The 12,214-nt window shown below is 50.4% G+C and overlaps 4 protein-coding genes across 4 annotated transcripts; 3 read left to right on the top strand and 1 right to left on the bottom strand.

The window, feature by feature from the left end:
- T310_1788 (C2H2 transcription factor (Sfp1)) lies at positions 1-2,476 on the top strand (the record flags this gene model as incomplete). The annotated part of the gene is made up of 4 exons (XM_013475407.1): positions 1-49; positions 122-857; positions 1,004-2,105; positions 2,186-2,476. Coding segments are annotated over 4 exons (2,178 nt in total), but the record flags the coding sequence as incomplete, so codon positions are not given.
- Positions 2,477-4,526: 2,050 nt separating this feature from the next.
- On the top strand, positions 4,527-6,371 carry T310_1787 (uncharacterized protein; the record flags this gene model as incomplete). Its single annotated transcript, XM_013475406.1, has 1 exon — positions 4,527-6,371. The coding sequence occupies one exon, from the start codon at positions 4,527-4,529 to the stop codon at positions 6,369-6,371; it is 1,845 nt and encodes a 614-aa protein (XP_013330860.1).
- Positions 6,372-6,988: 617 nt separating this feature from the next.
- On the top strand, positions 6,989-8,881 carry T310_1786 (C6 transcription factor; the record flags this gene model as incomplete). Its single annotated transcript, XM_013475405.1, has 1 exon — positions 6,989-8,881. The coding sequence occupies one exon, from the start codon at positions 6,989-6,991 to the stop codon at positions 8,879-8,881; it is 1,893 nt and encodes a 630-aa protein (XP_013330859.1).
- A 630-nt stretch (positions 8,882-9,511) lies between these two features.
- On the bottom strand, positions 9,512-11,295 carry T310_1785 (Transcription factor TFIIA complex subunit Toa1; the record flags this gene model as incomplete). The annotated part of the gene is made up of 5 exons (XM_013475404.1): positions 9,512-9,551; positions 9,604-10,616; positions 10,666-10,968; positions 11,049-11,150; positions 11,278-11,295. The coding sequence occupies 5 exons, from the start codon at positions 11,293-11,295 to the stop codon at positions 9,512-9,514; spliced, it is 1,476 nt and encodes a 491-aa protein (XP_013330858.1).
- Positions 11,296-12,214: the final 919 nt, after the last annotated feature.

The following is a 12,214-nucleotide window of genomic DNA, read 5'->3' as shown; positions in this document are numbered from 1 at the left end:
GAAGCAAAGGGCCCTTTCAGTGGTGCTGGTGTCGTATCCTTCCTTCTGTGTGAGTCCCTGTTGTTGTTATCCGTGTCCCCTCTGCAGGCTGGCGCCACCAGCTCTTGAGCTCACCACCCAGTCGCCGGGCCCAAAGCGGAAACCTGTTCTCGAGGGTCGACGTGCTGCGCACTCCCGCTGAGAATCACCCACACCGGACGGCAGAGCTTCATGATCGAGGCCTCGGACACACAGACGCCCCCGCCGCTTCATTACTCGCCTTCGGTCAGCGATCACGATCGTTCTTCTACCCGCGAATCGACCCCCGTCAGCACTCCAGTCGGCTTTGGCGCTACTTCCTCGCGCAGACCACCTGGCAAGGGAAAGGATCCCTTTTCCTTGCAATCCAAGCCCGCAGATCGAGAGAACCGAACGGCGTATTTCGATTCAGCGCTTCTTGAGCCTGGTCACGACGAGAATACCAGCTTTCCGCTCTTCCCTTCATCACCCCCGGACGCCGGCACGATGAGCGGCCAAGCGGCACCCCTCGATATCGCCACTCGCCAGACGTCGGTGTCACCCCCAGGGCAGCAGGCTTCCAACCTGACGTCGGCTTTGCAGAAAGCCGCCAACAGCAACAATGAGCGCGTAGGCAGTATCTCCAGCGCAAGCGGTACCAACAACGGCGTCGCGCTCAAGACCGCCGCGGCGCGGAAAGACTCCTTGGGCGCAAGCATGGCGCAGTGGGGGAACGGCACCAAGCCTATCTCTGTGACGGGCTCAAATCGCGATAAACCACGTCGCGAATCCCTCGCTGGCAGTTTAGTCGGAGGAATGAGCTGGGGAGGTGTTTCTGTTGGGAGCTGGATTCGCGATGAGTATGTGTTCCCTGTCCCCCAAGGAGGAGACCCCGAATTTTCACATCGACTTCCTTCTGCTTCCCGTCACAATCTCCCCTTGATAAACAAGACACCTAGCCGAAGTTAGCGATTCTCGCGGACTCAGACACTAACTGGATGTGCAGCATTATTATGACAGGCACATCGCCCTTTACCTTTCAATCACCCTCGTTCCATTCTTCTTCATATCTGCCCAAGCTGGAAGCTAATTTTATGCGTGATTTCTCGTGTTGCGGAGTGACTCTTCCGACGCTTCATGACCTACTACAACATTACGAGGAGGCCCATGCACAGAAGTCTCCTCAGCCCGGCCAGCGCCACGATAGAGCCGCTATGGCGGCGGCTGCAGCAGCAGCGCATCAGCAGAATCAGCAATCGTCCGCCAACCAGGATCGCGGGATGCAAGCCGAGAGACCATCGAATAATCAACAGAAATTCAGTCAGAACCAAAGTCATCAGCATGGCCAAAACGATTCGAACGCCTTCTCGTCTACCCAGCACAATATGGATATGGATACCATTGACGACATGGAATTAGATGACGCCATGGGAGTGACCGATTCCACATCCTCGCAGATGTTTCCGTCGCAATCGCGGGATCCTACGCAAGGAGGTTTTGGTTCGCAGAACCAGAGGGTGCCGCAGCTGAATTTGAATATGCTTCAAGGACATCAGGGACTAAGGGGCTCACAGCCGGGTACACCGGTTACCACGAATCACACTCTTCTGCAGAACAACCCTACGGTGTCTTCGGTCAATACACCAACTCTGATGTCAAATCCTCTGCAGAATGCTCAATTCCGAAATACTCCAGATTCATCGGGTCCAGGAACGCCCGCAGAGCTGGACGACAGCGTTCTTGGCGGTCTTGGAGAGCTTTCGATGCAAAACAATACCATGTCTAGTCAAGGTCAATTCTCCGGGTTCGGCGGCAACAATGATATGGTTGACCTCTGCATCGACGAGCCGGCCAAGCGCTTGTTTAGCCCCAACGGCGGTTTTAACAATAATAATAACGCCACTTCCCAAGCGCACTTGAAACTTGGAAGCTCTCAGTACGGGCCCAATAGTGAAATTGCGCGGCGGATTCGGGAACAACAGTTGCTTGCCGGTGTTCCGGATACCGTCGGCCTACTCCCGAATGAAGAGCCTAAGCCGTACCGATGCCCGGTTATTGGGTGTGAAAAGGCTTACAAGAACCAAAATGGACTTAAATACCACAAAGCGGTAAGTGAAGACAGCCATATCGGTTCGATTTGGTGCGGATGGTTTTTCTAACGAGATGATAGCATGGCCACAATAACCAGCAATTGCACGACAACGCCGATGGAACTTTCTCCATTGTCAATCCCGAAACGTCAACCCCGTACCCAGGTACACTAGGCATGGAGAAAGAGAAGCCATATCGATGTGAGGTGTGCGGCAAACGCTACAAGAATCTCAATGGGCTCAAGTATCACAAATCGCACTCTCCACCCTGCAACCCTGACCTTCAGCTTGCTAGTCGGAACTTGAACGTTGGAGGCGTCATGCAAGGCCAAAATATTAACGTCGCAGGAGCTGGACTCCCCGGGATTGGTGAAGAAGGACTGATGTGATCCGCTCCTCTTCGGGCATATTTAAAATCGCTCATTTTCCTCGATCGAGTTTTAGCATCTTTGGAAATTGTGTGGAAAAACTGGGAAGCTTATATGCACTCTCCATGGCATGGGATTTGGCGATGAGCCTGACAAGTTTTGCTTGCATTGGTGGCGACCTCGAACACGGAGTGGATCTGTTGTGATATTATACTACCAGTTCAAAGGGTGATGGATCTATTGCATCCACCGCCAGCGTCATCTCACCAGAACCTCTATCAACTGGAAGTGAGTTCAGCGACATAAAAATCCATTCGGCTTATTGTTTCGCAATGTCATTTTGCTGGATTTTTCGGGGAACTACCTCATTGGCTATACTGCTATTGGTTTGGATACTGCTGTTTCGTGAGGAACTGCTTTGTTTACCAAATGGCCCGGTCTAATCCATTCAACGAGCCTTGAATTTTTCTGTTCTATTGAAAGAAAAGCCGAGTCAGGAACATGCGCGACTCTCAGAGGAAGGAGATATTGACAAGCAGCAGATTTGTCGGGCGAATGATTGACACGGCATTGACACGAAAACAAGAGGAATTTCGTTTGAATTTTTTCTCCAGGTATCTTGGTTATGGTGTTTAATGTCTCCTTTTCATGTGGGTCGTCTCTTTCCCGGGGCTTGGAAACCAAGAGGAAAAAAAAGGTGCTTTTGGCGTCTGTTTGTACATAAGACTCCCTCTTTGGTTGTTCTTGGTTCTTTTTGGGCATCATTTGTCTCACCCCGCTTTACTTTCACCGGTGTTGGAAACCTGTTGCTTGCATGTATAATTGTTGGTTTCTGTGTGTCTTGGCTGATAGACGTTGAGTCTCAAAAACGAAACAAATGTTCTTCCTGTCTATCTCTTCCTTACGTATGTTTTCCTTACCGATCATTACCCAATAAAAGTTGGCTATTGGCGATTAAGATAGATTACGTAGTTGACTTGTTGCACGGTTTGGCAAGATTACACATCGAGGTTTATGTCGTTATGATCTGGAATGTTTACCGTGCCATCCAAAGACTGGCCGGTCGGACGCATCCAACATTGGCCATGTTTGAGTTGGATGGGTGACGATTCGAATTGTTCCAGTCAGATCCCTGTAATCTTATCTACCTAGGTAGATGACGTCGTCGACCTCGGTGGTCCAATTGATTGCGCAGTTGGAAGCCAAAGTTCAGATCTCCTCACCAATCCAGCTAATAATAATTTCTGAAATTAGTGTCACTAACTGGCCCATCAATATTGCCATTTTCGTATCTTTTTTTTGTTGACGTCTTTTCGAGTTAGACTGATAACTATATACTAGGTCTTTATTTATTAATAAATAATTTCTTGAGTTCATCTCTTCCCTTCTCGAAGTCTCTTCATTACTGTTTCTTCCAAAAAAAAAAAAAGACAAAGAATATCCAATAAGAGAGCGTGAGAGTTTTTTTTGACTACTGTAAAAGTGTTAAAAAATTGTAACTTGAGCAACAGAAACCAGAACGAAATGGTGCAGGTTGATCCCAATGGGCAATGTAGATGAGAAGAACGTTAGTCTACCCCAGTAAGCCCTAAACTGAAGTCCAGGTGAGCAGGATTAAGGGCAATCATGAAAGAAAGTTCAAGACTGGCAATCAAAGCAAACCTTTGAAAATTTTCGAGGTCATTTCAATCTTTGTTCCCTTTGCTGGCAGATCGCTTTGTTTCTGGACATCGACAGCACGTGGTTCAAGGTCAGCCAGGCGGTCAACCCCGGGTCCTTACCTACCTAAATGTCAATAACAACCTCCTGCCAGGACTCGCGTCCCAGGTTGTCACATTTGACACCGCGTCCAGCATTCTTACGTCACCTCAGTCTGCTCATATCAAATCAGTGAGATGAGGGGTGACTGAGTGCAGCAGTACTCTGCTGACCCTACAGCAGAGTCGATATTTCCAAAATAAGCAACTTCTCGCGTCACTGCGTCATGAATGTCAGGTCAGCCATTTTGCGATCACGACAACTAGCGTCCAAGCGAGACTTTGAATCTCAGACAGGTCAAAACATCTCCAAGATGGCGATGCGTCATAAGATGCTCGATCTACTTATTCCAATCCCAACCACTGTAGAGACTGTTGCAGGGACAGACAGTTATGGCAAGGAGGTCATGCCACCCGTTCCTTTGTCATTTGATCGAATCAATGAAGGCCGACCGCCGTCATCAAACGCTCCCCTTTTCGAACTCCCCCTGGAGATCCTGTGGCGGATCCTCCTGTACGTGCCCAGCGACAGCCTTGCCTCGCTTGCCTTTGTTAATCGCGATTGTCGCCAATTGGCACGTTCTCGCCAGTTCGTCAGCGTCTCTCTTAATTACAGCACAACCAGTATGCGCTTGTTGGATCATCTCTTACACGAAGGAGGCCAACGCTACGCCAATAACGGCCGGACTATCTTGCCATCAATAGGAGCCTGTGTCCGACAGTTGAGAGTAGCAACGGAGCCTGATTTGGTTGTAAGGGGACATGATCTTGAACCGGACGATTATTCTGATGATGAGAGAGACTCCAAATGGAATGATGCGCATTCTGCGTTCTATGGCGCCTATCTCCCAACCATACAAAACGTCGTGTCCTGTTCGCTGCCTAATCTCAGACTGTTGATCTGGGAGGACAATGTCCAAGTCGACGAGTGTTTCTTTCATGACATCATGAAATCTCCTATTCAATACCTGAAACTGCGCCACATCAAAGTTGCGGAAGAATATCAAGTCAGTTTACCTCCAAAGTTAACTGGACGGGCATGGCCGTTACAATCTCTGTATCTAGCGCTCTCCTGGACGTGGCTGGGTGAGAGCCCTGTGCGTTCCACCCTGCCCCTGTGCATTAGCCTTCTGCGACTATGTGCGGCATCCTTGGAATCGCTTGTTTGGGTGGGGAGTCTCACAGAAGCCGAGACCAAGTGTCACGTCGAAGGCTGGGATTTAAGTCTTCCCCCATTCGAGAGACTCCGCGACCTTCAGATGCCATTCCTGGGTCCGATTATTTCGGGGACCAGGGTTCTCGAAGCTCTGATTCCTCCTGAGGGACAATGTTATCTTCGCTCATTGTCAGTGGATCTGGACAATCCTAGTTTTCACGGCTATCTAAGAAAGCGCGGTAGAATCACATCTCTCCAAAGACTTGTCGTGGAAACTTTGGGTCCAGCAAATGGGGCGTTTGACTTTCTCAAGGCCAATGACCATGTGTCCACCCTGTCAATACTCTACTACAGAACCTCTTCCGACATACTCACTAACCGGCTACTGCCTATTCTATCTCGCTCATTCACCAACTTAACCTCGCTCCGTCTTACGTGGAAGAAGCCGCGTATTCCCGCCGAAGCTCTCAGGTACATTAGTACTCTGAAGAGCTTGGAACAGATCTATCTGAGCGCAGGAAATCAAGACGGGTACCAACCGAACTGGTTGGTTGACCATGCAGCCATGCGACAGACATTCTCCCAATTGCCTAACCTGAGAAAATTCGCATTTGCCTATGACACCTACGACAATGGACAGCCTGAGAGCGATGTGGAGTTCTATTACGAGGACATGGGGATCCCAGAAGCATTGGCGGAAGTTATCAATGACGCGCGGGGTCGGTTCATCAGGGGAGAGCTGGAGCTTATCGATGGCCCTTTCACCGAGCTGGTCGAGAAAGCGTGGGAACGGATCCATCTGAGGAAGATGCTCTCCGAGGCGGATAAATATCTCCAGGAGATGCCTGACAATCATCTGGGGTGGATGTACTTTGGTCAGATCCCGATGGGCGTGAAATCCGTTGACGGGCAGAGAAAGGCATATCCACTGTCACCGAAGAGGGATAATTGCGCGACTTTTCTCGAGAAGATGTTCAACTGGAAGACCTATGAGATTGTGTAATCGGGGGTTTTGTCGATTCTAGGTGCCTGTGATGGTTTCTTTCTGCTATGATGATGTTCTTAAATCAGATACCGATATGTCTTACTCTAGAGATCGAGGTGATCATCCTAGATGACAGCATCAGGTTTATTCCAACTGTACTGTATGTAGTGACTAGGTACGGTAATAAATCAGAGTTCTCAACTGCCCTGGTAGCAGTCATCCTACTGAGAAATGACTATGAAAAAGTAGATGATAGATTGCGTCTCCACCAGGGCATCGAAATGGAAGTCAAGCCATTGCCATCTATCTATCTATCTATATTATCCAAATTCACCCTGCAGAACGACCTTCCACGGAAATTCTTTCCCAAAAATGAAATAAAGAAAAAAAATAAAGAGTAGCACAGCAAGATATAGAGTAATGTCAAGTCGTCCAAAATATTATTGGCTGAGTGGAGGCAGATCACCTGACGTTGCAAAGCGGAATTTTCCGAAGGAGGCAGGAGCAAGCCGCTTCCAAGTACTTTTTGGACAAGACTTTCAGATGTACCGTGTCATGCTTAACGTGATGGCAAGCTGAGGATTCCCTCAACAGCCCTCGATGATGCATGCTGTACAGCAGCAGCCACGATAACAATGTCGAATCCGCTCCACCAAAAAAGCACGGGTGAAGCGGCGTCGCAGCCTCCCACCACCGCTTTTGGACACCTGCGACAAAGGTCCAGGCAAGCATGTATCCCATGTCGCCAGCGTAAACGGAAGTGCGATGGCAGATTGCCATGCTCTACTTGTACCGGGTATGGCTATGAGTGCCATTACAAATGTACCAACCACCATGAGGACAACAGCGGTAATGCCAATGGCCAGAGAGCCAATGCTACTACCAACAATGCCAAACGGACATCCTCGACAGCTGCTGTGGACGAGTCCTCGACGCAGCTGCTTCCAGCCAAGAAGGCAGTTCGCCTTACTGAAGAAGCTAGGGAAGGCACAGTGCTTCTACCCAAGCAGCAGCAAGAGACGCTTAATTACAAGCCACCCCCAAACGGCATACTGGAGCCGTCCAAGTCCAGATATATGGGTCGACATTCATCTGTCGCTTTTCCACGATGGCTGGGCTTGAATTTGCAATCGACCACCCCTCCGCGGTTGCATTCTTTCGCATACAATACGGGGATCAGGAGAGAGCCCGGTTATGGAGTGCGCTTCCAGCTGGTAGAGTTCATACCCTGGGATGAAGTGAACGATTCTATTGATCTCTATACGTCCGTGATACATCCAGTTCTCGGATTCTTGGACATCGAGAGTCTTCGACGCCGATGCCGTGATCACTGGCATGGAAAGCCCCAGGGCGCCGATCTTGAGGCGGTCGTTTGTGGCGTCGTGGGATTGGCATCTCTCTTCTCTGGAGCGCTTAGTGAAGAGAGGGAGATGAGGATCGTCCTACATGCCAAGGAGATCCTTGATGATTCGTCCGTAAGCCGCTTCCCGAGTATCGATGTAATCTCGGGATGGATATTGCGCACGGTTTATATCCGATCAACCAGTCGGCCCCATATGGCGTGGCTGTACAGCTGCATTACGATGCACCTTATCGAGGCGGCTGGCTTACATAGGGAGATCGAAGGAGTCATCCTGACGACGGACAGTGGGAAGAGGATGATCCAAGAGACCTGTGATATTCGGGAGCGGATCGCCACAGTCGCGCGCTGCCTGAATACCATTATCTCCTATGAATATGGAAGATCAATGGTCGATGTTGGGCCTATATCGCAAAAGAACATCATACCTCGACAAGGGGATTTGACACTTCAGTTGTACGAGCTGGTGCGAGTGCTTCCGCCGGATGATACCAACCAGGATCCTCTAGTACGGAGACTCGAGCTGAGCGCTGCGTTGGGAAGATTGTTTGCGATTTCCACAGATCATGAATTCCTCACACTAGTGAAGACAGATCTCTGCCTGTGCATCTACCGCCGGCTCCGACTCCTGGACCTGGGCGTGAAGCAGGAACAGCTAGAGCAGGTCATTGCGGCGGGGACCGCAGCTTTACCAGCTGCACGCAACCTGGTTGCACGCAAACATCCATGGTGGAACGCCATCGGGACAGTCTTCCAATTCGTCTGCGTTCTGCTCGCCATCGACAGCTCTGAGAGTCTGTCAGTGATCCCGGACGCCATGCAGACACTGAAGACTATAGCAAAGCAATTAAATACCCATCTAGCGATGGAGGCACTCAACACGGCCCGAGGCCTGGTTCGCGCTTTGACAGAAAAGAAGCGAAGAGACATCAACATCCTCGAAAAGCTCAGCGAGGCTACCGACAATGATACAAATCTTACGACGACTAATACCACTACTGCTAACAATAATAATAATGACGATGACGACCCTGATAGACAGCAACAGCAGCAATGGCCTGGGCCTGCGTCTCTTGACATGATGGACGGGGACTGGAACTGGGACGCATATTTCCAGCCTCCATACTCGACGATGTCGCCTTTTCTAGACATGAGATCGTGGCTGTGATGTGCGATGTATGCCCAGTATATATATAATCCCTCTAGTGTCGAGCTAGAATTCAGTTCAATTTAATTCAATTTAATTCGGTGATATGATATCATCACTGCTTTTGACGATGACTACTCAACAAGTGAGTGAGTCTCGTTTCAAGTCCGAGTAGGTGAAATATTCTGATATTGGCAAGGAAGCACAAGGTAGGAATAGTAGGTAATAGTAATAGTAAGGTAGGATGGGAAAAGAAAACAGGAGGGGAAAGATAAGGTATAAGAGAGAAATACTAGAAACATCATTTGCATGTATTGTTAGCATGTTAGCTTTGCAACATAACTAGAAGGATGATAAGGAGAAGAATAAAAAAAATCTACAAAAATCCATAAATCCAGATCCAAGCGTCGTTTCATTTCCGCACCGCACGCAGCCTTTTTCAATTCAGTTCAATAGAACTCCCGAGAGAACAAAACGAAAACAAGACAAGACAAAAAGACAAGAAATGGAATGGAATAGAATAGATGTCATGCAACGCCACCACCTCGTATGATAGGAATAGGATAAGTGTACAACTTTCGGATGGAGAAATCTAGAACGGAACGTATTTGAAGTCGAAGCCAACCGAGCACGGGTTCCAGAGATGGACGACTACCATTCGAATTCACCTTGACCTTTGTGGAAGACATACCTAGGGAGAGTTAGTCGGATCTGCATCAAAAACCAATTGGTTTAGGACTCACTCTTTGCCCCCAGTAGAGAGGATCCCGTCCTTGAGTGTGCACTTCCACTTGTTCTTGACTCGCTGCACCTTGTCATAGGTGCAGAGCATAACTTGCCCAACGGCGTCCTCAGTCTCATGCTCTTCAGCGGCCAGGTCGTCTGGATCATCCAGATCGGAATTGATGGCATCCTCATCATCCCCTTTCTCATCATCGTCTGGCCCATCGTACTGTCCGGCGGCAGCCGGTGTTCCTGCCGAGCGTTTGGGCACTTTTGACGACATATGTTCTTCAAGGGGAAGCATGAGCCCTCCACCTTCTAGACGCAGTGCTTGAAGCCTTATCTGCTCCATGAGCAACCTATCCCCTTCACCATTTTGCCGTTTAGCTGCTTCCCGTCTCCGAGCTACCTCAGCCTTCCATTCCAAGAGGGCTTCGTCGGCGCCATCCGTCTGCGAGCTGTTAAACGGAGGCCTCTGGGGCTGCGACATATTTTGATAAGCCTGCGGAGGCTTAACATCCTGCGGCATACCATTGGACGCCTGAGCATTCTGAGGGCGCGGTTGTCCTGGCAAGGACAAGGCTGCCTGGGACTGAGCTTGCAGCTGACTGACCGAGTTGGCTGCGGCCGCTCCGTATTTGGAATTAAGATTGTTCATAGCACGCTCACGAGCAAGTGCCTGCGGATTGGTTGGGCCCTGTGACACCGCGCTCACACTGGGTAATCCATGGTGTCCATTCGCGCCCGGTTCGGTTTTGATCTGCGGACCTTGGCCATTGGCATTGGACGCCGACGCCGTAGCCGGGACCTGGCCGGGGATAGAAGCGTGCGCCGGGGACGGATCAGTATGTGGCGGAGGCTGCGAGGGTCCTTGCTGCTGCGGGGGAGGGGGTGTCGGTCGCGGTGCATTTGAAGGAACCGTCGCAGCAGGAGGGAGAATTGGATTCTGTGGCTGGGGCGGCGGAGTGGGCTGTAGAGGCGGGTCCCATGGGAAATGAGCAACCCCCAGATGCGACAGCTTCTGCTGCCAGCTCTGTTGGAGAAAGAGAATGGTCAGCAGCGGTACTCAAAGCCAGACTGACAGCTGGGGAAAAGCAAAGCAGAAGATCGAGAAGCTCTAGTGTGACACGCAGGCTCGGCGTGTGATTGGCCGGCAGCGCAGAGGCCAAGCGGGCGGGTAGGAGCGGCTTGTCGGGGCGGACGGAGGTGTGCGTGGGTATAAAATGGCTCAAAAGGCGGCGGCCTCCCCCATAAGCATTGCGAATCCCCCAAACCTTGGAAACCCCGCTTTGGCCACCCGACCGGCCTGGCTGCGCTCCCTGGCCACCGCTCGCCCTGACGAAGACAACACCGGCCACGAGGGCTTCCAAGAGCTCCTCCCGAGCCTTCGCGCATCTCATCCGACAGAAACGCACGATTTGGCAGATGGAATCGATGGAACAAGGGGAAAGGGCTGATGACTAACCCTTCTCATCTCTTCCAGCGTCTGCTGATCGACACCGCCTTCCTCAAAGTCGACCTGAGAGGCCTCGCAGACCTCTTGGATGACACGGTCGTAGACCATGCCCTATTCACCAGCCGATATGAGCTCAAGTCTTGATAATATGAGGACCTGCGGACGGGAAAGGAAGGGATGAGGCTCCGCTGGTCGTGAGAGACCAGACGGAAAGGCAGGGCTGCCAGACAGCACTCACCACCTGCTGGTTCGACATGGTGCCTCAGATCCCCCTGCGACAGCGTATAACCTGCTTAAACCACTGGACTAGATGAGAACAGGACCTGGAGGTAGCTGAAGGTCTTCGGTTCTATGGCTTGCTGAGGGAAGCCGTCGTCGCAACTCACGCCGATGATGTCGCCGAGGCTGCGACGATGGAACCGACTCAGCTGCACCACTTCCTAGACCTAATCTTCCGTAGACTATCCCTTCCCGCTTTTTTTATGACACAGATATCCTAATCAAATGGTCCGGCAGTCGTCTGGACTGGCAGGGTTGGTGGTCGCGCGGCTCTGCTGTAGTTCGTGCTGATAGTTTGGTGAGGGAAGATCGCTATGCCTGGGCGAAATCTATCATACCCACTGCTTAGTCAGCGTATCGACCTTGGCGGTCCAATAGTCGACAAGCAAGTTGACGACAAGAAACAACTGTACGCCTGTTGACGACCAGCAATTAACACACATCAAGGTAGAAATAGCAGCAAGTGTAATAAGATAACCAGTATTTTGCCACAGTGAAGTAAAAGCTACTGTCCTGTTCCACGACTGAGGTGGGATTCACAATTTCACATATATGTTACTTACATAATCAGGACGGGTACATAAGGTCTTCCGCTCCCAAATCCGTCAGGCTGGAATGATAGCTCTTAGGAGCGGCCAACCTTTTACACAGGTGGATCAGAAGTCACAGGAAAGTGAGAGGTGGTGAGAAGAGTCTTTCACTTACTCTGGTCCAGGTCTGAGTGAAGAAGGACAATATGATGCAATCCAGATGAGCCTCAAACCATGAAAGTGGGACTGGTTACTCGTACCGTACATACACTTCTTGGACCACTCTTTGTATTCTACTGTATTCCTTCCCTTTGTCTTCACAAAGCACATAAGTGAAATTTGTGCCTACCAAATCAATCACTAACA

This window comes from Rasamsonia emersonii (genome assembly GCF_000968595.1).
Source record: "Rasamsonia emersonii CBS 393.64 chromosome Unknown ctg1118621760002, whole genome shotgun sequence".
Classification (NCBI taxonomy): domain Eukaryota; kingdom Fungi; phylum Ascomycota; class Eurotiomycetes; order Eurotiales; family Trichocomaceae; genus Rasamsonia; species Rasamsonia emersonii.
This window is presented reverse-complemented; position numbering and strand designations above follow the sequence as displayed.